This window comes from Falco cherrug, chromosome 8 (assembly GCF_023634085.1).
Source record: "Falco cherrug isolate bFalChe1 chromosome 8, bFalChe1.pri, whole genome shotgun sequence".
Lineage (NCBI taxonomy): Eukaryota > Metazoa > Chordata > Aves > Falconiformes > Falconidae > Falco > Falco cherrug.
Window position 1 is genome coordinate 20940004 of NC_073704.1, and position 27350 is coordinate 20967353.

General features: G+C 41.1%; 1 protein-coding gene across 7 annotated transcripts in view; it reads left to right on the forward strand.

The window, feature by feature from the left end:
* The window catches only part of TLK1 (tousled like kinase 1), a 91501-nt gene that overhangs the window by 20573 nt on the left and 43578 nt on the right, over positions 1-27350 (forward strand). For 2 of the 7 annotated variants that reach the window (XM_055718285.1, XM_027810761.2), the window contains one exon: positions 25588-25706. In XM_055718285.1, coding sequence (XP_055574260.1) covers positions 25593-25706 — 114 coding nt within the window. In that variant the 5' untranslated portion in view covers positions 25588-25592. The other 5 variants (XM_055718281.1, XM_055718284.1, XM_055718282.1 and 2 more) reach the window with 5 other exon arrangements.

Consider the following 27350-nt stretch of genomic DNA (forward strand, 5'->3'; position numbering starts at 1 on the left):
CCTCGCCCGCCGCCTCTGGGCGGCTACGGCACGGCTGGGCTCGGCTGGGCGCCGGCGGAGCGCGGCGCTCGCTCGGCTCGCGATCGTGTTTGCGCATGACCCCTCCCCGCCTGCGCCCTCCCCTCCCCTCCCCGGCGGCAGCGGCAGCGGCGGCGGCGGGGAAGGTTAGCCTCAGACACAGGCGGCTGCTCGGCGGCGGCGGCGGCCGCGGCGACGCAGTGCAGAGGTGCGGGCAGGTTGCGCTGGCCCCGCGCCCCGTCTTTCCCGCGCCCCGCCTGCCTCCGGAGCCCGCTCCCCGCCGGCGGCCTCCCCGCGCCGGTGTCGGGCCGGCCCCCCGGCCATGAGCGCGGCGCTGGGTGTCCCCCCGCCGCGCCGCCTCCCCCGCCGCCCCCGGCGGCTGCCGGGCTCCAGGAAAGTAGCTTGATGAGTGTCCAAAGTAGCAGTGGAAGTTTGGAGGGGCCGCCATCTTGGTCCCGGCTCTCCACGTCCCCACCGAGCCTGCAGGGCTGCTCCGCGGCGGCGGCCTCCCAGCTCCACGGCGCGCCGCCCGGCAAGCCGCCCAAGGAAGGTAACCAGCGCGCCGCGGGGCTGCGCGGGGGGCCCGGCCCTCGGGGAGGGGCCCGGCAGCCGCCGCCGGAGGCCGGTCCCGGGCTGGCGGGGAGCGGCGGCGGGAGAGGTCGGTGCCCCCGGCGGCGGCGGCGCGGGGTCAGCGCTGGGCCCGGCGGCGGTGAGGGGAAGCCTCGGGCGCTGGGCGAGCGGGGCCCCGCCGCCCCCCCTCCCCCCGCCGCCGCTCGACAGCGCGGCGGCGCCTCGTTGTTCCCCCACTGCCGCCGGGCCGCGGAAGGGGGATCGGCCGCGCTCCCGCCGCTGCCGGGCCGTCCGCCCGCCGCCGCTCGCGTCTGCTCCCGCGGCGGCTCTGCCGGGGCGGCCGCCCGCCCGCCGCGTCCTCCGCGGAAACGGTTCCCCTCCGCCAGCGGCAAAGTAAAAGTGCTGCGCCGGAGGATGCGGCCGTTGTTGCTGGATAGAGGGAGTCGGGCACTTTTGGCATCATGGAGGTGGGGAGGAGAGAGGGGCTGACGCCGAGGGCTCGTCCCTGTGGGGAAGGCGCCCTCGGGGGCGGCCGCTTTTACGGCCAGAAGTGACAGGGCGCCTTACGGCCACCGCGGAATGACTGCAACTTTCTCCTGTCCTCCATCACGCCTTGGATGATAATGTTTTTCTCCTCCCTCCCCTGCTCCTCCCCTCTTGTGTTACACCGACAGCGACAGCAGGGTGTTGTGGGTGTTTGCAGGGAATATCTGTATGAAGGTTATGAGCAAACAAGTCCCTTCGCTATTCCCTTTCGGGTATTGTCTGCTTTTCCTCCTTGCGTTGAAATGTGTTGCCACAAGATGTAGCAGTTATACAGCGAGTGAATTCCTCGCAGCGTTTAGCTAAAATAACTACTTGCTGAACGCCCGTTAGTGGCGGAGGAGAACTTTCATGCACGGCTACTTGTATACCGAGCAGTTGTATAATTTTACTTGATTTGCCCCAGTTTAATGAATACCATGTAGCATCTGCAAAACGTCACCGCCCAAGCAGGAAACTTGCTAACTTAAAATAGAAATAATAGTGAAAATGGGGAGTCTTTTGTTTTTCAGGTCTTCCTGTAGCTGCTTGGTTCCTTGCTTGCCTTTTTGTTGTGTTTTTTTTCGGTTGATACGCGATGTAAGGACTTGGTAACAGGGATCCGACATCCTGAAGGCGCAGAATGCAGCCTGTGTTTCTCCATTTTCCACACCAGTAGTTGTCAGACTTGTATCACTCTGTGTCACTTTTGCACACGCTCCTGCAGGTAGATGGATTGACATGAAATGCTCTAGAAAATACCTGGAAAGGGATTATGGTATATGTTAAAGATGCTGAATAAAGTGGCAGGCATTTTGTGCTCATCTTCTCTGGGAAACTGAAGCTCTTACAAAACCAACAGCCACTGGCCAAATGCATAGCTTAAGTTTATCGAGAGTAGGTTTCTTCAGTGTTGCAACACTTGTTATGAATATGCATGCATACAGTATTCACACAGTGTATATATGAGGTCTTTTTGGATGTAGTTCAGGTACCCGGTGTACAAGCCTGACATGATTACCGCAACACGACTTAGATATCTGTTTATTTTAAAGAAAAATGTTGTTCCTTCACTACCTCTGTTTCAACAAGGAAAAACATTTTTGTGAAATTAATTTTTAATGTAATGATTATGATGCTTTTCCCTTTGTTCTGTCTCTGTCTTACAATTCATGCTGTTGAGTTTTTCTGGGTACTGTAATTTACATCCCCTAATACAGATTCAGGGGTTACAGAGTAGTCAAAGGCCTGGTGTTTGCTTGGTACTATAATGTACTGTATTTGCACAGTGTTCCTGGATCATGGTAATTGCGCATCCTCACTGGGTAGCTCTATTAAAAAATCAGCATGCTTGCTGATACTCAAAGATGCTGATACTCAAAAATACCAGCCATGCTTGGGGTTGTATTTTATGTTCATGCTCGTGGGACGTTATCGGCACACCTTACTTTACCTAAGTAACATTTTACAGTGGAGTATCTTGCCAGAAAGCAATAGGCCCTGAAGTATAAACACGTCATCATGGTCACAGATACGTTTTATATACATGAAAGAATGATGTCAGATAAAGCTAATAAGTGTTCAGTATTTGCAGTGCAGTGTATTTATAGGAGTTTGTGCTCTCATCAATTCTGAACTTGTGATACCTTGTGATGTTACAGAGGTTATGAGCTTTGGAGCAGTGCGCAAGGCTGCTGGCCCATGCCGGATCAGAGCTGCATCGCTGCTGATGCCTGTACTGCTTTTGCGTGGGTAATATTCCCAGACACAGTGCGTTTGGCATTTGAGCTGAGCTTGTGGCCTGGCCTGGCCTTCTCATTTGTGGATTCAGATCCCTTTGGATGGCTTCTCTGACCGTTATGCCCATGTTGCCTTCAGATGTACAGGCCTTCACTGAGCACGCTATTGTGTGCTGTGGTTTATCTGACCTCACCTGTGAATCACCTGTGAAAGTTTGGCAAGACCCCACATCTCTCATGTGGGCTTTTAAAGGTTCTGATTTATTAAGAACAGAAACTCCCAGCACCCTGATTTAGGAAGTCCAAAAAAATATTCTCTGCCGCTGTAATACGGAGAAAGCAAGCAGAAAAGCTCTGGCATATGTAACTACTGCACAAAGTTATTTTAAAAGAACATGCAATGCCTTGTCAGTATCAAAAAGGGACTACTTGGGAAATACAGGTGAAATTAAAGAAAATAACCTTTTTTTTGAAATGTACTACAATGTTGCAGGAACATTTTTAGTTGGATGTTACCTTCTATATCTTGACTTACAGGGGCATCATGGCTTAGCTGTATAGATTTGAATTTATGTTTTAAGGTTTTAAAATGAAAGGACTGGGGTGCACTTCAGTACAATTGCATCTGTACACTTTTATTGTACCAGAACTGTCTCTTGTTTGCATTTCACAGCATAGCTTGTAAATGTCTGTACTTCTGTCAGTTGTTTTATATGCCCGTAACTTATGTGTGGATATGTGGTCACTCATTCAGAAGCCCTGCAGTAGGATGCTATCAGGAATTTAAGGGGACTGTTATGCAGTATTATTTTACATACAGTGTGATTGTGTGGCTAAATCTTGTGCTGTAGCTCATGTAATTGCAATGATGCAACTTCATGTTTGAAGTTTCTTGACTTTTGACTGCTTTCTGCATGTAACTAAAGAGACCAAAGCACATAGCTGGAAAGTGCTGTATTGTAGGTGGGGGATGTTCAGGCTATTGCTGACAAGGCAGAGAGACAGAAGAGATTTCATAGAATCAGAATGGTTTGGGTTGGAAGGGGCCTTAAAGATCATCTAGTTCCAACCCCCCTGCCATGGGTAGGGACACCTTCCAGTAAACCAGGTTGCTCAAAGCCCCATCAGACCTGACCTTGAACACTTCCAGGGATGGGGCATCTATAACTTGTCTGGGCAACCTATGCCAATGCCTCACCACCCTCGTAGTGAGGAGTTTCTTCCTTACATCTAATACAGAGCTACCCTCTTTCAGTTTAAGGCCATTACCCCTTGTCCTGTCACTCCATGCCCTTGTAAAAGGCCTCTCTCCAGCTTTCTTGTAGGTCCCCTTGAGGTACTGGAAGGCGGCAGTGAGGTCTCCCTGGAGCCTTCTCTTCTCCAGGCTGAACAACCCCAGCTCTCTCAGTTTGTCTTCATAGCAGAGGGGCTCCAGCCCTCTGATCGTCTTTGTGGCCCTCCGCTGGACTCGCTGCAGCGGGTCCATGTACTTATGTTAGGGGCCCCAGAGCTGAAGGCAGTACTTCAGGTGGGGCCTCACAAGAGTGGAGTAGAGGGGGAGGATCCCCTCCCTCAACCTGATGGTCACGATTCTTTTGATGCAGCTCAGGATGTGGTTGGCTTTCTGGGCTGCAGACGTACATTGCCGGGTCATGTTGAGCTGCTCGTCAACCAACACCTCCAAGATTTGGGACATACATGTGAGTGTCTTGAAAGCTTCTCTTTTGAGGTTGGGGGCAGTGCCACAGTGTCTGGTAGTCAAGCATGATGCATTGCGAGTTGTTTTTTGTGTGTGCTGTTGGCTTTGAACACTTCACTGAAAGCAAAAGAGAATGCCAAATAAAACTTTGAAATACCACCACAGGAATGTGATTTTCAGTTTTCAAATTTGAGCCCAAATTAACATGTGATGACAAAATGGTAAATAAGCTTATGACATATATTTGATACTCTTTGAAGAATTAATGTTGTAGTAGTAACTTTTGTTGGTGACTTTTTGTTTTAATTTGATAAATGTGTATTATTTGTATTTATTGTTATCTAAAATGTGATGGTAGTTGTTTGCTTGAGCACAAAGGTAAAGTTTATTTCATCCTTAAGTTTCCAGCCTAGCAAGTGTTCCCAGGTGCCGGGTTGTGTCACATATGGTACATACAGTATATTAGCCCATGAACGTGGAAGTTACCTGATCTTGTTAAAACTTACAGGGTTGTTTTCTTCCGTTCTTTGCTTGTAGTGTAAAAACTCAGCTGCTTTGCTTAACCAGTAAGTTCTCAGTAAGTTTGTTGGGTTTTATCATTCAACTGTAGACTGAGAATTTTATGGATTTGGCCGGTTTATGTGAGAGCAGAGAATAATGGAAACACTTTGTGTTTAAAGGTGATGGTATATTTTTACTCAGGATGAGCACTGCAATTATGAAAGATTTTTTAGGCTGGCTGTAGCAAGAGCAGGTGTGTAAGACTTCATCGTTCCACTGATATGCGCAGATTCTAGCTTGTGATATTATTGCTGGTTTTGTTGCAGATGTTTCTCAAGTGAGCTGATACTTATGCCAAATTCTTACGAGTTCTTCTAGCATGCAGAAATGATAAAAGAGAAAAGATGACTTTTTTTTGTTGTTGTTGTTAATACGGACCCTTGTTTGAATCTGGTTTTCTAAAAGACAAGTGCTGCAGAGAATAGAGCAAATTAGTACTTGGGTGATTGTTTTGTTTTAATTCTGTTTTAACTTGCCTAGAATGGAATTTCCCATTAACCTATTCCATTTTAAATGGGGAGAGAATCAATATCTTTAAGGACAGGCTGTATTTATTATTACCTCCATTCAAATAAAAAGCTTTTCATTTCTCTCATTCTTTCTCTATATGTTTTTTTCCTGTTTGCTTTTCCTTTCAGCAAGTAATTTTTTTTCTTCAGCAAGCTGAAGTAAACTTGCTTACTAGTAATAACTCTGGTCTGCAATTAGTATTGACATTTCTTTGGATTTTCTTAGGGCCTGGTAGTCCTGAATGATTGCAAAATACTGTTGGGACTCCTGGGAAAGGCTACTGTATGTATGTGCATCACAGTCAAAGTTAGGTCTATAGAATTTTGCTACCTGAAGAGTGGAGATTATGGAAATATGACAGGCTTAAATAATCCTTTATACTTTATGTGTTCTTGATGTAGGGTTGTATATTGAAGTTGTACTTGCTCCCAGTTCAGATTACTCCCATACTAAATTTCAGCCCCCATGCTGAAATGTTTACACAAGAAAACATTTAAGTTAGTAAACTGTGTTTATGCAGTAGAATATTTCCTGAACTGTAGCTCTCCTAACATATAAAAGCACACCAAGGTGAGGGGAAGAAAAGCTTTATGAACTACTTTCTGTTTGTCTTGGTGTGTTTCAGCTGTAAAAGAGGAAGAGGAAAATTTGCTTTGCCAGATTGCTCTGCGTGGAGGTGAAGGTGGGCAGAGGAAGAAGAGCAGTCGGGGTTTCTGTTGACAGTGCCAGTGCTCCAGTTGGGATTGCTCAAGAGCAGTTAAACAGAAGCTGGCCACCACAATATAACCCAGTTTTTCAGGTGGGCTTGCAAGTGGGAAACTTTTGTTGGCTGAAGGTAAGGGATGAGTACTGCATTTCACATTCAGTACTGAAGGATCGAGTTCAGTAGCAGTAGAGAAGGGTTAGTGAGTATCGGAAGGTATTTTGAATTCTACATTTCCCTTCATCTTGACGCCATCCTTGTTGAGATGCTCTGTTTGGGATAGAAACCAAGGATCTGCTTCCTTCCCAGGCACCTTCTCTAGAGCTCTTATTACTTTCTTTCATTCCTAAGCAGAGTGCCGGGTTGTGCCAGCAGAAAAATCCTGGCAATCAGCCTTTCCCTGGGGAGGATGCAGTAGGTGGTGGGAACATGAATGCTCGTAAGCTTTAATCGACCTCAGTCAAACTTAGTCCCAGAAGAGGGGAGCAGAAGGGCTTGAGTGAGGCTGGACATGCTGAAGATTGACGGGGCAAGCCTGGGGCTGTGCGAGCCTTTGAGGGTGGGTCTGTGCTGGAGGGATTGACTAAAATCAGAGTGATTATATTACTAATTTTAATCATGAGTTAAATCAGCAAGCAGGAAATCCTGATTAAATAATTGTTTTTAATTTTATTTTGCATTTGTGCTTAATTATTTTTCCTAAAGAAAAGTTGATTCTAATTGGTCTAATTTGATCATGCCTCTTACTAGGCAAGAGGGTACCCGTCTATATGCATTTATTTAAGTAGTTATACAGCTTAGATTCTTAATGTTTAAGAAACATAATTCCCTATGCTTTAGACAGCTTTTAGCTAACTTTATTAGCTAAATAAAATGAATGCTAATTGTGCTAGATACATAAGAAGAAACAAATATATCCAAATGTGTTTTGAATTTAAACCAAATTAAGTAGAATTGTTTGTGAAATGAGTCAGTTATTTCTGGTCATTGTGCCTTGTGAGATTCAGAGTAATAGATCAAATCCAGTTACCATTCCTTCTTGTTCATTTTTTGGAAAAGCAAGCCAGGCTTTCCTGCTTTCTGGGTTGTCAATTGCTTTTTAGTAGTTCAAGTGAACCAACTCTTGAAGTAGTTGAATGAACGAAAATGGCAGAAGTTGCTGGCAAAAGCCAGCTGAGCGCTTCAAGGGCTGGGCTTTGGACGGCTCGCTGGCGGCTTCCAGCCATGTGCTGCTTTGGCTGCCAGCAGAGCATTAAAGTTTATATCGTTTGAATGTATTTCCCTTGTATGAATTTAATAGATCATAAACTTTAAACCTCACCATAGATTCTTATCACTCCAAGTTTAATGCTGGAGCATATTTTTAAAATAACACAAATAAGAAAAATTATTCAGCCTGTGCTAAAAAGGCCTTTTTAGCTTTAGCTGGAGAGGCTCTGAGGCTGACAAGTGTCCTCTAAGGATTTAGAGGGAAAGCTAGGGGTTATTGGATGATTACACAATGGTGACAGGAATCTGGTTGCTTTGGAATGGGAAACAGTTTACTGGAGCTTTTATGTGAAACTGAACGTCACTAAAAAGGTCAGTATTCCCTGGGACCACCTCTGCTTGCTGAGAGGTGGCAGCAGGAGCATTAGGCAATGTATCTTGCCTCATCATATCTGCACGGTTTTGGGTGGGTGGAAACTGAAAGGCTGTGGTGCTTTCTTTATAAGGTCCTTAAGAACAAAGCGCTCCGCACTTCACATTTTGAGAGATGAGGATGGTGGTAAAAAACTCCAGAGTGCCTTTTACAGGAAATTAAACCCTACCATAATTACTTGGAGGTTGGCGAGTACTGGATTCCCTTTCTTTGGACTTCTAATACAGCTATACTTATAAGAGAAAATGAGGAAAAATATGTTTTTTGAGGGTATAACAGGAAATGTTGATGCTTTTCTAGAAAAACCTATTGTATGATGTCACATACACCCAACCTTTTAGATACTTATTTTTATGACTGTACCTTGAGCTCAAAAGCTTGTAGATGTTTCAGGCACTGGGTCCTGCAGCTGTAGCTTCTGGTGGATTGCAAATTATTATTTTTTTTGGTGATTAATAGAACCTCTGAACTATATGCGCAAAGGCCACAAATTGGAAAGTAATGTTAAATATACAAATAAATATTTAATTTGTTTTTCATAACTCCTGTAAGTCTGAAAATACAATTTAGATCCTGGTCTTTGCTCAGTGGGTCTCAGATGTCCTTGGGAACACACAGCTTTAACAGCAGAGGTGTTACCCATTTCTCTTTTCCACAACTGAGATTCTTGATTCTATGAAGACAAATTCAGATGATGCTACAAGTAGGATTTCTAATACTTCTTTCAGTCCTGTGGCTTAGGCTATTCGGGTGTGTACACTACATAGCTCTATTTGTTGAGTATTGTTTTTTCTAGTTAGTGCTGTGCTCTCATAGGTCCCAGTTTTGTCCTAAATTTTGCAGCTGTACTTCAGCCAATGCCTTTTTTTGTGTGTGCGCCCTAATACCCTCTTTCTAGCTATTTTGTTCCTCAGGGAGGTTGCTGTCTTTGTTACTTCTTAGCTTATTCCTAGTAAAAGTGATGAGAGAAATAGTGTCCTTTAATAAGTTGATATTTTCACTATAAAGCATTTGTAAATAAAACCTACGCATTAATAATATTCTCTTTAACATCGATAGAAACATGTATTTTTAATATATACAGATTTATAGTTTAAATGGGTTTTATTTGTTTAGACAGGACAAATTCTTTTTGGTTGACACTGGTGACTTACAGCAAGCTTTATATTTTGCTAAGGAATATCATTGTAAAGACCAACTGTATGTGCACGTACAAGACTGTAATGAAACCAGTTCTCTTAATGTTGTTTGTATGGTGAAAAGTAGAGTAACTTTGAAATAGCTTTGGGTTTTTTATCTTTTAGAAATACTATGTTAGTTTATTAAGGAAAACATTTTGCAGGTAATATGCTGGAGGTCTTAATTTGTTGTCAAATTCTTTTAGTCTTGATGGGTAGTGATCTGTTTTTAACAGTTCTATGAAAAGTTGTATTAAAAGATATATCAGAAGATTTGAAACTTCTCAAAATAAAAGCCCTTTGTTATTGCTAAGGTATGTCCAGGAATGTCTTGCTTCCCTTTCCCAGCTCTTTACCCCCCAGTGTGTTCCTTTTACCAGCCAGGTGAGAACTTACACTGTGGTGAGAAGAGTGGTGATGGTCTAGGTGGTGTGATTATCTTCATAAAGTTTTGTGGGGTTTTTTTTTTGGTTTGTTGTTGTTGTTTTTGTTGTAGTAGTAGTAGTGGTGATTATAGATTATTAAGACTAGGTTTATCAGTGTTAGTCACTAAGTTTTTTGTTTATTTTTTGTTTCTTTTGCAAGTCAGTTATTCCTTGAGCTGGCTGTTGTTTGGGAGTGGTGGTTGTGTTTTTGATACATATTTCGGAAACTTTCTGATTGTTAGGGTTGCATTTTAGTTTCAGTAGTTTTGTTCATGGTACTGAACTCTGGTAGAAGGCTATCTCACAAGTTTTCTACAAGCTTTAACTTTGAATAAAGCAGCGTAAATCTTGTTATAGCACCTTTGTATTTAGTATTTTGAAAGGCCATTATGAGGATTGGAATTTTCATATTTTGAAGTTACTATAGGATACAAATAGAAGTAATTTCTGAAGATGCAGGTTTGACATTTTTTAATGAGATACAAAGAGTACTTTTTGCTGTGCATGTTATTGCTTCAGTATGAGAAGTTCATTGCCTATTTAATTTACCTCTACTTACGTAATCAGATTGCATATTACCTCTTTCTAATTAAATTGTATTATTAAATTATTGTGATGCTAATAATGCCTAAGAGGGGTAACACCAGTGTTCAAAGGCAAATCTCATGGCCTTTGCTTCCTTGTTAGATGGTATTTTGCATTCTGCATTCATAGATTCTTTTTTTTTTTTTTTTATTGGTGCCTTGCTTGATGCATGTTGTCACGTCCAGAACATCCAAGTGGTTGGTGTTGAGGAAGAGGCAATTTTATATATCATGCATGTACACACTTTTATATATACACAAAATGTGTGTGTGAAGCCTTGATGAGCTGTCTGTTTAGTTGTTAGGAATACTAATGTTGTTGTTAGGACCCCCCTCATTCCCCATAGCAGTCTCATAAACAAGCTAAGCTTACACAAAAACTTCAGCTGCTTTTTAGTAAAAATGTTCTACAATCCTGTTGTCTCTTATTACATAGTTCTTAAAACTTGTGTTATTTTTTCAAATATATAATTTTGTTAAACCTGCTGATGAGTATTTCGGATGATATGAAATTCAGCTGCTAGATTAATGGTGCCTAGTTTTGCCATATCTTGAGTTTTAGCTTTTTATATTGCTGTTTGCTTTTAAATAGAAGAATAGAAACATGTAGAGTTCACAAAAAAGCAGAGTCTGGTTTTGTATTAGATTATATATTAATACTATATTTCAATATTCTATTTCTTGCATTTTTCTCCCTGTTTGTTATACTTGCAACATGTACCATAATTTGAGAATGAAATACTGAAGCTGTGACAACAAAATCATTTCCAGTAAATGACCTTAATAGTGATTTTTTTTTTTTTCCCTCAGTGTCGTGTGATTGAAAGTTGACCTGATTTGTTCTCCTGGCTAAATCACAACGTGCTGTTCCCTCCAAGCCTTTCACTTGTTTTTCTCTTCTAGAGAAGTGCAAACAACAGGCACCAGTCTCTGCCAGCGTCTGACACCACCTTCCTGCTGTTTTCCTTAAATCTCTCTTCAAGTTTGTTCATACGAAAAAAGAGAGAGACAGAGATAAGCTGCTATTTTTACTGTTTTGTTGTTCTTGTGGCTTTGGAATCCTGTCTTTCTAAGGGAAGTGAGCAATGAGGCAGCAGTACTGACTGTCACAAGTTGTGGAATTTGGCAGTGTTCCATCATCCCTATGGCTCTCCAGGTGGGGTCTGTGCTCCTAGACCAGGTCCCCAAGCCTGCCACCTCCCAACCTTCCTGACCAGTGCTAAGCCACAAGGGTGACCTCCAGTCTTGTCCTGCTCCTCTGCTTCCCCTGTGCATCCCTAAACTGTCATTTTCCTCCTCAAATTGCAGTCCCTCTGCTCAGCTTTCATTTGCACACGCTGTTGATTTTGCTGGAGGGAGGACAGCCATTGATAAAGAGACCAGGTCGATGCGGTAGAAGCAGGAACCTTCCGGACACTGAAGCAGTGACCGCCAGCACTTAGCTGGAAGGGTGCTGGGTGCTGTGATTTGCAGGGATGTAGCTGGGAGTCTCTCCTCGTGTCCCTGCACAGGAGCTCTCCTGCTGTAGTGCTGGCAGCAGCGGTGAGTGCTTCATGCAGTTAGGAGTTTGCAGGTGCCTGTGTCTGGAAAGACCGGAGAGGAATGTTCGTTTATCTTGGGTGTCAAAATTTTGCTTGACCACCAGTTACCACTTGAGAAAAGGCAAAATCTAGTTTAAGGTTGTTGTGGCTAAAGATCCAAATGAGGGATTTTTAGGAAATAACAGATGATGTTAGTGTTTCTTCAGTCTTTAATAATGGGAATTTCTGATGATTTTTAGGTTGTGAGTCAAGACAGGTCATTACAGTCACTTTTTGTTATCAAGTAATTGAATCTGTTGGGCTTGTTATATGAGTGGTGCAAGGATACTTGAGTGGAAGAGTATTTCTGGCAAAATAAGACATTTTTAGTACAAGTTCTCTCATGGTAAGTAATCACGTTAGCATGTAGTACTCACAGAACCGTATTTTGTTATGTGAAAGCGGTTCAGGTGGCTACCAATATAGGTAGTGTGACTGGCTGTTAGGGATGTAGAAGGGTTTTGTTAGAGACTAAACTGATAGTTTTTTTTCTTTTCTAAAAGTTACACCAAAACCTGTGTGGTGTACGCAGTCATTTGTGTTTGCATTTGCCAACTTCTATTCCAGATTTTTCCCGTGTGCTGGCTGGCCCCGTGTGCACGTTCCCCAGGTAGCCGCAGCAGCAGCGGCTGCCCCCTCTGGGGGCACACAGCATCCCTCTGCCCTGCTGCCAGCCACTGCCCAACCTGCTGCTTCTCCCTGGGAACTGCCGCTGGTGAAACTTTCTCCTTAGTGACCTGTTTTTATTCAGTTGCTTTTACTAGTTCTTAAATTTCAGTTGTCTTTTTGTCACTGAGATAGCCCGCCAAAGCAGTGCCCTGGGAGGCGAAAAGCATGGCGTGTGCACTGCAGGTACCCTGGTACATCTGGAGACTCATCAGGGCTTTAGCCTTGCCTGACGGTAGAGGCACTGGTCTCATTTGGACTGTTGTCCCTTACTAACTGATGGAGGTAAGCCTGGCCCAGTTCTGGATCCTCTCTAAGTCCAGCATAGATTTCTTTATAGATTTTTTCAGTTTAAAAAACATCTCCTGTGTCGTTACCTTGGTGTCTAGTTAAGCCCAAAGTCAGGCGTGTGGAAGCAGTTGTGTTAAATTTATGCCAGGTGAAACGCATCCCGGTTTGCCAGCGGTTGGTAAGGTGGGCTGCTCCCTCCTGGTAGCGCTGGCTGGCTGCTGGCAGGCCGGCTGTGGGAAGTAGGCACCAGGAAGCCCCTTCGGAGGTCCGAGGAATCTCATGGTCTTTCCCTGCCTCTGGTGGCAGCTGTTTTAAGAAGTTCTGCATTGTCTCCTGCCAGTTGGGGCAGAGAACTTGGATGACACTTGTTCAGCTTATATTGTGGCCGCAGTGATCTACAGAAGCCAGTGTAAGCATCCTTACCCTTTAACTAAGAAGACGTGTTAGTTTTCTAGGGCAACGAGTAGTATGCATGCAGCTGAGCTTTCAGGTGCTTTTCCATGGCAGATTGAGATGTTAACTGCACATAAGTATTTTTACTGGTGTCAAAGTAAGTTTAGAATAGATACCTGAAAAAATAATTTTATTTTTCAATTTGCAATACCAGAGACTTGTATCTCTGTCCTTTTCTGATTTCTGGTTGCCTTCAGGGCTTTAACTGCATTTAAGTTACAAAATTTTAACCACGTGATCGCAGAATTTTTTCCATGAAGTCTTTTCTTCACTCAGCCTGCAAGATGGGCAGTTCTCAGGAAGAGACTGTGTTGAAAGGAATGAGAATCCCTTCTCTCTTCTAAAACTTGAGTGGAAGTGATAGTATAGCAGAAAAGAGAGCTGGCTTAAAATTAGGCAATGAGCGCTGATAGGAGAAATGGCTGTAATGCAGGTTTTTTTAATGATAATGCTGAGCAACACTAAAACCAAATTTTTGACAAATGATTGCATAGGATGTTTCTTTGTGAACTGGGGGGGTGCTGAATTTTTAAAAGTGTTCAGTACACAAGCATGCAACTGAATTTCATGTAGATTGTTGGTATCAACGGGCTTTGTAGCTGTGCTGTAATAAGGATGAGTACAAAGTTTAAAATGTTTTTTTTCCCTTAGCCTTAAACTTGATTCTTCACTGATTCATGTGTGATTTTGTACATGTCTCATTTTTTCCCTGTCTTTAGAATGGGAGCAATTCTGCAAGGTCCTAAGAAAATGTAGGTGTAGTCGGTAACATGTCAGCTTTGTGTGTGCAGTTTATCTATTTAGATAAGGTATAGATTAATGCATTTGGAAAGACTTAGGATTTTTTAATTTCTTATAGTATGTTCCTTACCATGTAATGGCAAAATCAACGTAAGTTAAGAGTTACGTGCTGCTATCAGCTGTTCATGGTGTCCTGTGTGCTGGGGGGAACAAGGCGCTTGTCTCTGCCTAGAGGGTCGGTGGGCTGTCTGCACTGGGGAGATTTTGGAGATCATGAGGGCAGAAATGGCAGTAGGAGCAACAGAAGTAAGGGGATTAGGAAGTTCAGGGAATTAAAAACTGAAACACACTCCTGTTGACACAAATACAGCTTTCAAATACCAGATGACTGGTAGTATAACTCAGAAAAATAAGATATATTTATTCTGACAAATTGTTGGGGTTTTTTGGCTTGCCTTTCTATCCTATACATAACTTCCAGACAAATCTGGTTGGGGAAAAGGTGCACATTTTATGTTTGTTCCTTTGTGGTTTACTTTTTCTGACTGAGGGTGAGAACCAGAAACCCTATGGGAAGGGGCATTGCTTGCTCTCTTCCTGCTCAGTAGGTGACCTCTGCTTTTAACTTCCTTCTCATTCCTTCCTTAGATAGCAGAAACTACTGTTTATTTTTGATACGGGCAAAATGCCCGTGCCATTTTAAATTCTTGCAGAACAGCCATTTCGTGGACTCGAGGGTTTAGAGATAACTGAATGCAGTAAATGAAATTTGCTGCACTTTCTGGGATTTCTCTAGGTAGATGTTTTTCTTCAGAAGCGCTCCAGGCTTTTAGTCCTTTTCAGCATAGAAACAGAGAGAGGGGTGGAAAGTAGTGAGCTTTTGTTCATAGTGTGATTCACTTTTTGAGAGTATCACAAAACTGTTGTTATCTAGTGACCTGTTAGTCTGCATCACCAATAAGTGACCCGTGAACTCGCTTCTCCCTGCTCACTGCCTCCTCCTCAAGGAGACAGGGTGTGTGTGGTTTTCCAGCAAATGAGGCTGAAATGGGCAAATTCTGCTTCTTTTTCTGTTTGGGTACCTTTTACAGAGCTGTCCGGAAGCAACAGTTAATTGCAGCAGATTCTGCTACACAGAGGGGAAAAGGGAGCTGGTATTGATAGGCAGGCAGCACGTCACCTGCATGTGTGCAGCCCAGGCTGTATTAGTTTTTTCTCTCTCTTGGCATAATGTTGTGTTCAAGGCAGATGTTTGCTACCTAGGAAGACAGTCTTCTAGTGTTCCTGCCACAGATGTCTTGCATAATTTTGGCCAAGAAGTTAGGTGCTTTCTGTAAAACATAAATAGGCTTTTCTTACCTTATAGGGGGATTATAAACATAAACTTCTTGTCTGCGTATTGTATATTTGTTTATTGATCATTGTAGTAGTACAGTGCAGTACAGCAACACTGATACTGCCCTATGGGACACTAACAAGGACTTCTTTACTTTTGATTGACCAAGGATCTCCAGTAGACTAAAGCAACCCAAAGGGGTGCCATCACGTTTTCTTCTAATTTTTCTTATAACTTGTTAGCATACAATCGTAAAGCAATGCATTTAGTGTAGTTTTTCTTTTAACCAGAACATTGTTCTTAACTCTGAAGATAGAGGAGTTACTGCTTTGGACCTTACAACTGTGTAATGAATCTTCCCTTTCCAGGAGAAAGCTGCATGGAACCTAAGGTGATGGTTTATAAAGCTTTATGGGAGACTTCAGAGGAGACATTAATATCACATTTCTGCAAGCACAGGCTATAGTGGTCAGAGATTACAAGAAACATTAGGAGAATGTATTAGTTGGCTACCCAGTTGCTGCCAAAACTGACAGTTGTCTCGAACAAAACTTTATTAAAAGCACTTTAGATGAGTGCTTTGTATCTCTGATTATTCTGTCACTAGCAGATGTTCAAATCAGATGCTGTCATTAAAAAAGAGTTTTACTGAAGATGCATTTGTTTTTCAGTATCTATGTTTGTTCTAAATGGACTAAATGCTTAGAGCAGTACTTCAGACAGAGTCAACTAGTCAATAAACTGCTTTCATGTATTACTGTCTTTAGCAGTGATGAGTGCAGAATGGTCAGTGAAGACTATGTTAGCAAACCTACTTGTTTCTTTGAAATGTTCTGGTTCTGCTACTTCGCTATTTAAATGTTATAGGTTGGTGATGGTGAAAAGCCACCAAAATCCTGCCAGATCAGAACCAGTTCTTTGATTGCTCTTGGCAGTTCAGAGTAATCTAGAGAACAATTACAAGTGAGTAATCCAGGTTTTTGAAAAAGCAGGAAAATATGACACTTGTTACATAGTGACAAGTTTCAAAGGCATGGATACCGTTCACTGTAAAAAAACATGTTCAGGGTATCACCCATATAGTTTGTATATGTTCAGAGTGTTGACTTCTTTGTCAGGCTTGTTCTGCATATGGTATTGTAGCCAACATTTTGGGAAATCCATTTTTAGCAAATTTTTAATTATTTGAGCTCCTGATTTTATGAGTTCAGAGTAAGTCTTCATAAGCAGGACATTGCAGAAGAGTTGTTACTCACTGATGCTACTTTTCTGTGGATTATTTTTTTGCAGTGGCTTTTCTGTTTGATTGATTATAGGAGGGCTCTCATTACGGGGAAGGATCTTGCACTTTGGGATTTCAACATAGGAACACTCTGACCGTACCTAGCTCTATATTGTTTTTAAGAGCCTAGAAGGGATTACTGGACACTGGGAGGGATTTTGGATGTGGGGAATTCTTCCAAGTGGACTGTTCTGCTGTTGGGCACAGCAGATGTTTCTCTTACTATGCCCATGAACTGATCTGTTGAATTCAGGTTTTGTCTAGTTATGGTATGTGGAGGAGGGGAGAAAATAACAGTGGTAGCGATCTTCAAAATCTGTCCTATTTACTGCTGTTGAGGCGTGGCAATTCCAAGATAAACAGCTTTCAGGATGCTAGTAATATACTACATATTCTCTCAGTTGTCCTTTTCCTCTTCATTCATTGCACTAAACATTATTCAACAGACTCAGGAAGGACCTTGTCGTGGTTCTGTTGCTCATAGCAGTATTTGCTATGCTAACGCTTCCTGTACATGGTGCACATGGAGTTATATTAGAAATTTGGGAAATGGATAGGTAGATGCCATGTTGAATGTTCTGTGCTATGTCTTAGCATCTCTTTAGTAATTATTCGTACTTGCCAACTACTGTCACTAATACGGAAAAAACACTGCAAAAATAATGGCGTCATAATTTCTGGGGCAAGATGGGACAAATTTGACCTGTGAAGAATTCCTTCAGGAAAAGCTGGCATAAAGAAAAGGCTGGCTAAAAACTGACTTGTTATAAGGATTCACATGCCAAATAAAACTAAATGTTGTTTTCTGAATAATGAACAGGATTGAAATGAGACACAGCACGCTGTTGTTTCAGTGAATATTGCAAAAAAGCTTCGGCACCTTTCAGACCCGTCAGCACCATTAATTGTTAGATAGACTTCAGCCTTGAAAGCTGTCATCGACATACAGGTGGAGTTTACACCTGTGCAATGGGTTTGTTGTCTGTGATGTTGAAGGAAAGTGAAATTACTTACATGCAATATGTAGGAGAAATGCTGTCACTCCGAAGTAAGAGCTCTTTGTGGCTTCAGGGGGCCTGTGCGCTGCTCTGAAAGCACCACACGTGTGGCTTTCAGGCAGTTCAGTTCTATTTCCAAAGGGTGGGTTTGGTAGAGGGACTCATCAGATGTGAGGCATCACCAGCTTGCCTTGGACATAGTTGCATGCCTGGTTCAGTCCCAGTTACAAAAGAATGGACCCTTGGGGAGCTATTGTCTTCTCTATTGAATGAATCACTCCCTGACATTGAATGAGCCATTCTGAGTTGCCATCCTTGTGGCGTATACCCACATAACATGAGTATATGTTGTTGGTTTGTGGCCAAATAAAGGCATTGGTAGGCAACTTGTAAATGCATCTCTGCCTCTGCTGCCTACAGCCATCTGATGAGACACATAATGGCCAAGGGATCCTTACTGGGTGCCTAGCTGAAAGGCAGGGTGAATTAAACATTCTTAAATTGTTACCCACAGATGTCTACTAGCTGATCTGGAGTTGGCCCAAGTGGTTTATTCGTAAGTCCTTCTTCAAGGTGCTAGCAGAAGTTCCCTCAGGAACACATTTCCCTTTAATTCGCTTTTCCTTTCCAGTTATTGGCCAGACAATTGAAATTCAAAAACTAGCAGAACAGAGATGAAGTCTAATGATCATTACAATTTTTTCAGTGTTAAAGAATTGATTTCTGTTGCAAAATGATTTGCAGAAAATTACTTATCTATCCAGCAGCCAAAGTTTTCTTTTGTTTTAGATCAAAGTTGAACTGTTGGGAAAAGTGAAATGAACAACATTCAAACATTTTTTAAAAAGTGAGCTACAGCCATCATTTTTAAAAAGCCTTTGAAAAAGACTTCCAAAAAGAAATAGACTGCATCTTGTGGAGAGAAGGGACACAGGGAATGTTTTCCTGTTCAACACTAGAAGAATTAAATGTTGAATGCTAGAGTTCAGGTAACCCAACAGCTGTGCACTTCCTCATCAACTCTTTCGCTCATGGGAAATCGGTCAGTTCTTCCCCCTCCACGTCAGAAAAAAACCTTATTTTCCCTACTTTGTATTTTAACAAGTTTGCATCCAACAATCAAACAACTGTAATCAGCAGATGCAAATTTTGTATTTATCAAAAACTGCTGTCTTCTGATGTTTACAGGAAAGGTTATTTTTTTCTTATAATTTGTTAGATTAGCCATAGTTGTGCTTTTTTTAGGCCAAAATTTGCCAGTTATATTATTTCGCTCCCCCTTTTATGTAGTCTAAAGCCTGATCTGTCTGCCTGCTAATTATCCAGCTTTTTCCCTGCTTTCATCCCCCAGCCTCCTGTAAGCATGAGTCACCTTTTGCTTGCCTGCATCCCTCTGCCTATTCCTTTGGACAGTCTTTTTCATTTTAAGAGGATCAATTTGTGGAATAAACACTCTCTTTAGATTATTAAGAAAAGCATTTTAAGTTCATCTGGGCACCTTAGTAGTGGTCGGGGCAGGGTGGGGTTGGGGGGTTGTTAGGAAAGAGAAGTACCTAAATAGGGGAGATAACTATTTTTTATACTACTTTTCCTGTGTTGTGTGCTTCAGTGTTACAGGCTCAGGTGCTAAGAAATGTTGCATTTTCACTGTGCATTTAAAATGACTCTTGATTAGTCAGATGGGTTCTGTTCTTTCCTGACCCTGGGCTTGGATATGTGTGTGTCTCATTTAGGAATTTCTTCTCACTTAAGATCTTTTCAGACAGCTAGTTTCACTTGAACATCAGGATGTATTTTCCCCATTTTCTATTGCATCTATTGCTGCTGTTTAATTTCAGCTGCAGTGAAGGTTTTTAACTGGAATGTAGTACCCTGAACTTTTTCATTTACCTGTTTGGAGGTTATAGTATCTACATAGTTCTCTGCAAAAGAAATTAATGTTTTTTATGGGAAAGGCAGTGATTTCAAGCATTTCTAAATTTCCAAGTTAAACTTTGTAATGGGTAACCTATACCTGTTTGTTGTTACTTTATTAAGTATTGTGGAAGAGCTGGAACCCAGAGGGCTTGGTAAACGGTCTGTCCTCTAGGCTTTGGTTGTGTAGCTGTTGTTTGGAGGTAAATATATATAGATTGGGGATTTTTTTGTTTGTTTTACTTTAAATCTCAGAGATTGTGTCTTGCTGTCTGCCCTGTTGACTGCTGATTTAGGTTGAATGGGACCTTCCTGGCTTCTGAGGCCACAGTACTGAATGAGTGTGGCCTCGGGTTGTGATTCATGTTGGATGGTGATGCATTTCAAAGCCTTCTGCTAAGGGCAGGCTGTGTTTTTGCTGTTGTCTTGGAATTGAACTCTTCTCAAGTTACTGCTGCTTGGCTTTATGCCATCATGCTAGCATCTCAACTTGTTTTCTTAGCACATTAGTAGTTTTCAGGGCTGTTTCCAATTATGTTTTCTGTGATTCCCCAAAACATGCTGTGGAGGAAAGACTATTCAAGACATGGTTTAGCAACACAGGTCAACTTTGAGGTTTTTGTCTAATTAATTTGTCAGTCTCTCACCCCAAATATTCTATTTTAAATTGAACAGGTGTTTATTTTTTCCAATTTAAAAATCAAGAAGTTTGCATTCACTCCACACAGTTTGATGTCTTACTGTATTTTGGTTTGCTGTGCTTTTTGGCTTGATTAGACTTGTATTTCAGAGCTCTGTGTGCTTCTTCTCTGAAAACTTATTTTGGGTTGCTTCATTCTCCATTGGCTTTATGAGGTACTGAAGCATATATATAAAGTATAAGCTGTAATAAATAGGAAGTTCTGCTATTAACAGGAAGAGACTTTGATCAACGTGATGATAACTTGCTAGTGTTTGCCTAACAACAAAATAGTTTGTTACCAAATAGTTTGTTTTCTTGGAGGCAGAAATGCTAGCTTCATTACCTTATTTTCCTGGAGAATGAAAAAGTCATCTCTGGTTAGTTCTGCACTAAGGAATATCCAGAGTTTCAGACAGGTAAGAGAGAAGAATGAAGTTGAGTGCATGGTTTTGTTGGTTTGGTTTTGGGGATTTGGGTTATTTTCCAAATGAGGCAAGAGAACATGAGACAAGACTTGAATTACATGTGGATGCAAAGACAAGATGCATCTTCGTGTTTGCACAAGAAGAAAAGAAAGTAGTTGTGTGGGCGCTTTTTTTTAGGAGACTGTGTAAGGATTGTAAAATCTGTATTTTTAGTAATTTTCATAGTCTGTTTTGCATTTGATATTTTAAAGCTTTTCTTTTATCTGCTGGTACACGTGTATTCTAGAATAACAAGAGCTGTCATACTCAATTGTTATGAAGTTAAATTATTAGACCATCAATGTAATGGGATCAGTGCATTTTAGGATATTCCAAATTGAAATAAACAGTTACTTAATGACTTTTGGGATTGCATTGCAATGCCGTTAAACAGTGGTTTCTGTACTTGGAATGGTTACCATGCTTAAAGTCTGGTATTCCTAACTTCAAAGATTGCTTAATACCTTTAAAGGAATTGTGACTTAAAAAACCCCAAAACTGCTTTCCAGGCTGCTTTTTTTGTCATTTGAAGTGTGTACCGTTCCCTCCCTCCCGTTTCCTTTCTTTTCCCACCCCTCACTTTTTTAGCTGGATATTAGTTAGTTTTACTGATCTAAAGGATGCCACTGTCAGTGCAGAGGCTACGTGATGGTAATGTTATCAACATTAATGTGAAGTGTTCCTAAAAAGTACGTTGGACATAATTCACATGCTATGTGTGTTACCATAAAACCTGAGTGCCTACTGGGAGCACATCAGGAAATTCGATTTACATTTGCACTGTTGCAGAACTCTCATCTTCTATTCAACAGATAGGTCTCTGTGTTGGAGTATTTTGCTCCAACAAATATTTGGAGAAACCAGACCAAACCAGTATGCCTTTCATTTAAGTGAAAGGTGGTTTGTGCCTGGAATTCAGGAGAAGGGGGCCTCAATCTAATCGGGAGGGTTGTTCTAAGAAGAATCTGGCTTCTGCATAATGAACTTTATCTTCATTGCAGAAAGCTGATAATGTGTGAAGCTGTTGATCTTCGTCTCCAGGCTGTAATTGATTGCCAGTTAACAAGAGTCCATTCAGGGTAATAAGAGAGTTGAAGATAAAGATTGAGTCTTGGCTCTGGATTCCATATTTAGTGGAAAAGAAAAATATGTCTGATCTGTCAGGTCTTTGTGTTTGGGTCTGCAAATTGCTCTGTAGTCTAGTAGTGTTTGAGAGAGACATTGGAGTACATTTATATCCCAAAAGATCCTCTCTGCTAAATTTTTTCTCGTAAAATGTCGGTTTTACTGAGGTTTGAGCAAGTATTTGGTTAAATAACTGGATCTTTTGCAAGTTTGTATATTTGGAGGTGTAGGGCTTTGGGCTACAGGTGTAGTTGCATTCTATTATTTTCTGGACACTGGTTCTGAAAAATTCAGATTACCATGGAGAATCCTCTGATTCCTTACACCTCTGTTTTGCTAAGGTAGAGTATGGTATAATTGATTATACCAGATGCCATGAAAAAGCTTATAAATTGCTTCTCTGAATTTATAACTTTGACTTTTGACATAACCCATTGCTTAATAAATTCTCAGAGGAGTTTGTAGTTCTTTTCCAAAGAGTTCTTGCAAAAAGTGTCCTTTTTAGAACAAGAAATCTGTATATTTTATGTTAGTTTTTAGAGGAGAGGATATATATGGTACACACCACTCCGGAAAAATACAACAGCTAGGCAGTGTTGGTAACTTCTTAGAAAAACTACAAGAAGCATTCCAATACCTGTAGCAGTTACAAGAAAAAAAGTGCATTTTTTTTTAGGGCTCTTCTGTGAGTTTTGGGTGATCTTCCAGGTGTTCTCTTCAGAAGACAGTAGAAGTTTAAATGGTGGATGGTAGCAATGCCAGTCTTCCGTTTAGGAACATTGTAAGTATGCTGTGAGCACTTGCGTGTTGTGATTGGTTTCCTTTGAGTTAGTGAGTTGCTTTTCAGGGGTAGGAATTAAGTTAAAGTCAGAAGTCTGGGTGTATTTTCAATTTAGGTTACGTTGATCTTGTGGGCAGCAAGGTATTCTGTGAGCAGGAGAATGTATAAAGTCTGGTGTTTAAAAAAATTAAAGTTTCATTTTTTTGTCCCTTACATGAAGTGTCTTAAAGCTTGCGGTACCTTTAAAAGTAGGTAACTTGTGCTGAGAACTGAAGGATTGTACAGAACTGCTTGTTCTTGAAAAAACAGCTGTGTGTCTGGGAGTGAATGGTGTATTTTAAATTACAGCATGAATGAGGAAAGCAGTTTAATAGATCTTCCTAGGATTTGCAGTGTGTTGAATGAAGGTTTGAATCCAGCTTTTCTATCTTGTCCTTCAGATCACCAGGATGGCTGAGTGTTACTTTTTGGTTCTGGATATTTAACAATAACAAAAACCAAAACAAAACAAAAATCCCAAACATAATAACCAAAAAACACTCCAGCAGAAATAATGAAGAGAATTCAGTGCATTCATTAGTGTGTGTAGGCTCTAAAAGGTGAGCAAAAAAAGTGAAGAATTGTTATTTCATCTGTGGTGCAGACAATCTCTACCTGCTAAATTACTGTTCTGACTGGGAAGGTAACCCAGGGGTGCTGGTGTACTTAGTGCATTAGTATCTTGGTACCATTCATGAGATGGCAGTAGCAATTTTACTCTGTAGCTCTTAAAATGAGCCTTGGCTATCCATGATGATTATTGCTTTCCCGTATTTCATAAAATAAACAAAATGGGTATGGTGGTATCTGTTTCTGTAGTATGTGTATGCTTTGTAATTGCTAGTTATGTCAGTAATTTTAAGTAAGTGCTGAACTTTTGTGGGCAGTGTCTATCAAGTAGGCTAGTAAATCAAAATATTGGTAGTCCTGCTTCATTAAATGGGTTACTGTGGTTATTTCAGAGTGTCATACACTTAAACACTTGGATTGTTAAGAAGAAAACCAATAATCGTTTAAACTTGCCTGACAAATCTGGTGTGATTAGTTTCTTATGCTTTTTCAGAGCAATACTTTCCCATTAATGTATAGATTACATACATACTAGGAAAGGTACGCTGTACACATCTGCCTTTTTTTTTTTTTTTTTTAAGCCTTACTGCACAATGTGTAAATGCAAGAAATATATTTTTGTGCATATGAGAAGTGTACAATTTGTTTTTGAAACTCTTGAAAGCAGTACACAAGCACATTTTAGGAATGAAGAGGATTCTTGATTGTTCTGCACTGCGCATACATGTAGTAAAACAGTCTTTTACCCTGGAGACCTTACAATCTAAAATATGTAGAAAGTGGAGGAATTTTTACTAGGCAAATTCAGAAGTGGCATTACAACTGCTGATAAAAAGCCAGGTGCAGTTTCAACCTGGGAAATTCCTCTGCGTTGCTGAAAAAGTGACCTGCAGCTCCAGATTTGGCTGTGTATGTGTGAACTCCCCCACCTCCAGACACAAGATGCGGTATCCTCAACTTGCCACTTGTGGTTTGATTTTTCAGAAGGAGGCTCTGCCAACAACACATTTCCCGAATGTCTCCTTTTTGACTGAGTTTCTCTTGGTGTGGTTTTCTTCCATCAGAAGTCTGGGTACCAGGGCCTGTGGTAAAGGGACACTGACACCACAGTCACTGTTGTCTGTCTTCCTGTGGGAGCAAGGGCAACTTGAATTAGCCAAATAACAGAGCCAGTGCTTTCCCTACTGAGAGTGTTAGCTGCGTGGCCAAAATGTGTAGTACATAAAGGTCTGTCTAGTTCTTGAATGTTAAAGGTTTGTGAGATACCCACAAGTCATGTAAGAAAGTGTCTCATCTCTTGTTAATGGTGAGGAAGGCTACACTGATGCCTTGGTTGTCAGGATGCTTAGCTGACGGGTAGAAGTTCATAGGAGCACTTACTTTGCAACCTGTAGCTTTCATGAAAAGGGAATTCCAAAAGCTTTTTTTGTAGAACCATTTGAATATACATAGTTCCTACTTGCAGTCCTTTGTGAACTGCTGTGTTGTCCTGTGGGACTGAAAAGCACAAACTTGTGTCTTTAGTTGAAAAAAAAAATGAGGCAATATCACTTTATATGGTACTTGAAGGATATGCTATTAAAATAGTGCATAAAGACTTTCACATTAAATATCTTATTTAAAATAAAGCAACTGAAATGTTTCCAGTTGAAGATAAACTGAATGTTCAAGTAGTTGAAAAGATAAAAACAAAGAACGCAGTTTGTGTAAATACGGAAGACTATTTGTCTAAATCATCTTTCAGACTCATTAAACAGCCGTAAGTGATTTAAATACAAATTAGAAAGCTGCACATCATGCTGCAGCCTACTCATGTAGGCTGAACTCATCAGAAACTCCTTTTGTTCTTCCATTTCCTTCCACCTTACTTTCCCTGCTGATGCCAGCAGCGCCGCTTTACCCCACTCAGCAGGGCGGTCGAGGGCACCACCTGTGCAAGTGTCTCTGTTACTCTTGGCTCCTTTCATATTGCTGATCCTGCTCCTTGCTTCTCTGCCCTTCGAACTTCCCTGTAACCCTGCATTCCCTTGCACGTGTTGGGGACTGTGGTCTACATTTTGATTTTCCTTTTTTCCCTATGATTCTTAGTTGTTCTTCTTGGACGTTCATATGTTGATAGCCTAAACAATTTAAATAATATGGAGAACAAGGGGCTTGCAGAATTGGGAGGTTTTATGCTGGAAAGTATTTTGCTGCTGTCAGCTAGTTTTTAATCTATAAATAATTGCCTGGTTGGTGTATCGCATGCTGCAGACTCTATGTCTCTCTCTTACATGCCTCTAACAGGTTCTAGTTTTCACCAAAATTGACAAGGCTATTCTGATAGACAGAAATTTCCTCAAAATTTCTGGAATTCATTGAGTGCTTTCTTTATTAGGTAACAGATGGTGAATCCATTGTCAAGTTGAGGGTATAAATCCTTTCCTTGCGTAGGCCACTGGTATGTTTGGCTTATTTGTAAAATATTCCACTGCAAATATTAGGGAATATAATGAATTTATTTATCTTTTTTAGGAGCAATGGATGAGCTTCATAGCCTGGACCCAAGAAGACAAGAATTGTTAGAGGCAAGATTCACAGGCGTAGTAAGTGGCAGTACTGGGAGTACTGGAAGTTGCAGTGTTGGAGCTAAAGTAAGTTCTAAGAGCAGTTATCCAGACCTACCATTTTTAAAATACTAATTTATCTCACACTGTTTCACTTGCATACTGTCCATGTGATTTACTTGCAAAAGTACTGGGCTGGAATTGGCTCTCAAGAAAATCCTTGTTAATCTGTTGTTTTGCTTTGAGGGTAGGACTGTTTATTCTGAACCTGTCTATGATGCAGACATTGAATTGTTCTTAAAAACATCAGAGAATGGGCTTATACAGGCTTGTGGTTTTGCTTTAGTGCACATGTGATTGGAGACAGAAGTTTTTCCCAGTATTTAAGTTTAGTTGTCCTTTCTGCAGATGGCCAGCTACTTACAGTTTGGCTTGAAATAGACCCAGGGAATCTGGTGTGACCTCTGTTTTTAAGATTAAACTTGTTTGAAGACTAATATATCTAGACTAACAAAGCCAAATTCTTTTAACTTTTCCAGACATTTATATCAATTTTGCCTACTTTCATTGCAGACTTTCTATAGTCTATTCGTTAATATCTGAACCAGGATGCAACTTGAGGAAAAACCTTACAAACATTCAATAGGGGCTTAATTACCTTCCATATGTCATACATTACCCTTCAGCTGATACATCTGCAGAATAAATTTTCCCTTTATTACAAATTTTGTTCAAGTTAGTAGCTTCAACTTCCAAGACTGATCTCTGCAATACTGTTGCCTAGCCAGAGGTACTCCATTTTGTATTTGTGTCTTTGAGTGTTCTTCACCAAGTGTAGTACTTAATAAACTGGTGTGTCAAAGATACAATACTAATTTTTCAGGCACAAATTTCCCTGTGGCCAAAGTACTTTTGAATTCTGTTTCCAAACTATTTTAAGTGTCCTCATATTTGAAGTATTTTACACAAACTTGGTTAGTATTTTTCACTTCCTATTCTACATTGTAATTACCACTCTAGATTACAGAACAAAATACTACCTGATAGCAGATGTTGATGAAATTTCTGGAGACTTGTGATGTATTGTTGACTGTTAACAAACAATAAGGAATAGAAATCAGTGCATAGTGATCTAGCATCATGACTTTTTGTTTTTAAGAGTGACATGAAGGTAACCGTCACAAAGCTGTAAAGAAGGTGACACATCACTTCTGTTACTAGTGTCTTAACCAAGAAGTGACTTAAATGATCAGGGGAAGGAATTGGGTTGGACTGACAGTGTGGTTGATGCACTGTTGTCTTCTAATTATGACTGCAAAAATGTATACTCACCATATGTTATGATAGAGGCAAACGCAGTGGTTCTGGCCCATCTTTGTTTCTTTCTTCCTTGGATTCTCTAATACTGCTTATTCATGTAATTCATTAGCTCGTTATAATTGCTCAGGCCATTGCTTAGTATTCAGGTGACTATTTGTCCTTTTCCATTACTAGATCTGTACCTTCTTTTAACTTCATTTAACTTTTAGTGTATAAATAAACCTTTCTATTAGTTCTTGATACAGCTGTGTTGGTCCCTTGCCTTACTGCCAGTCTTTCTTCCTCAGAAGCTGTCTACTGCTATGTGTGTAATGCATTTTCTTTAAAAGTAATTATCAAGTTTCTTGGGGTTCTTTTTCTTTGAACTTTGATCCCCTGTGAGTTGCTGCTTACCATTTCCATAAGTCTGTT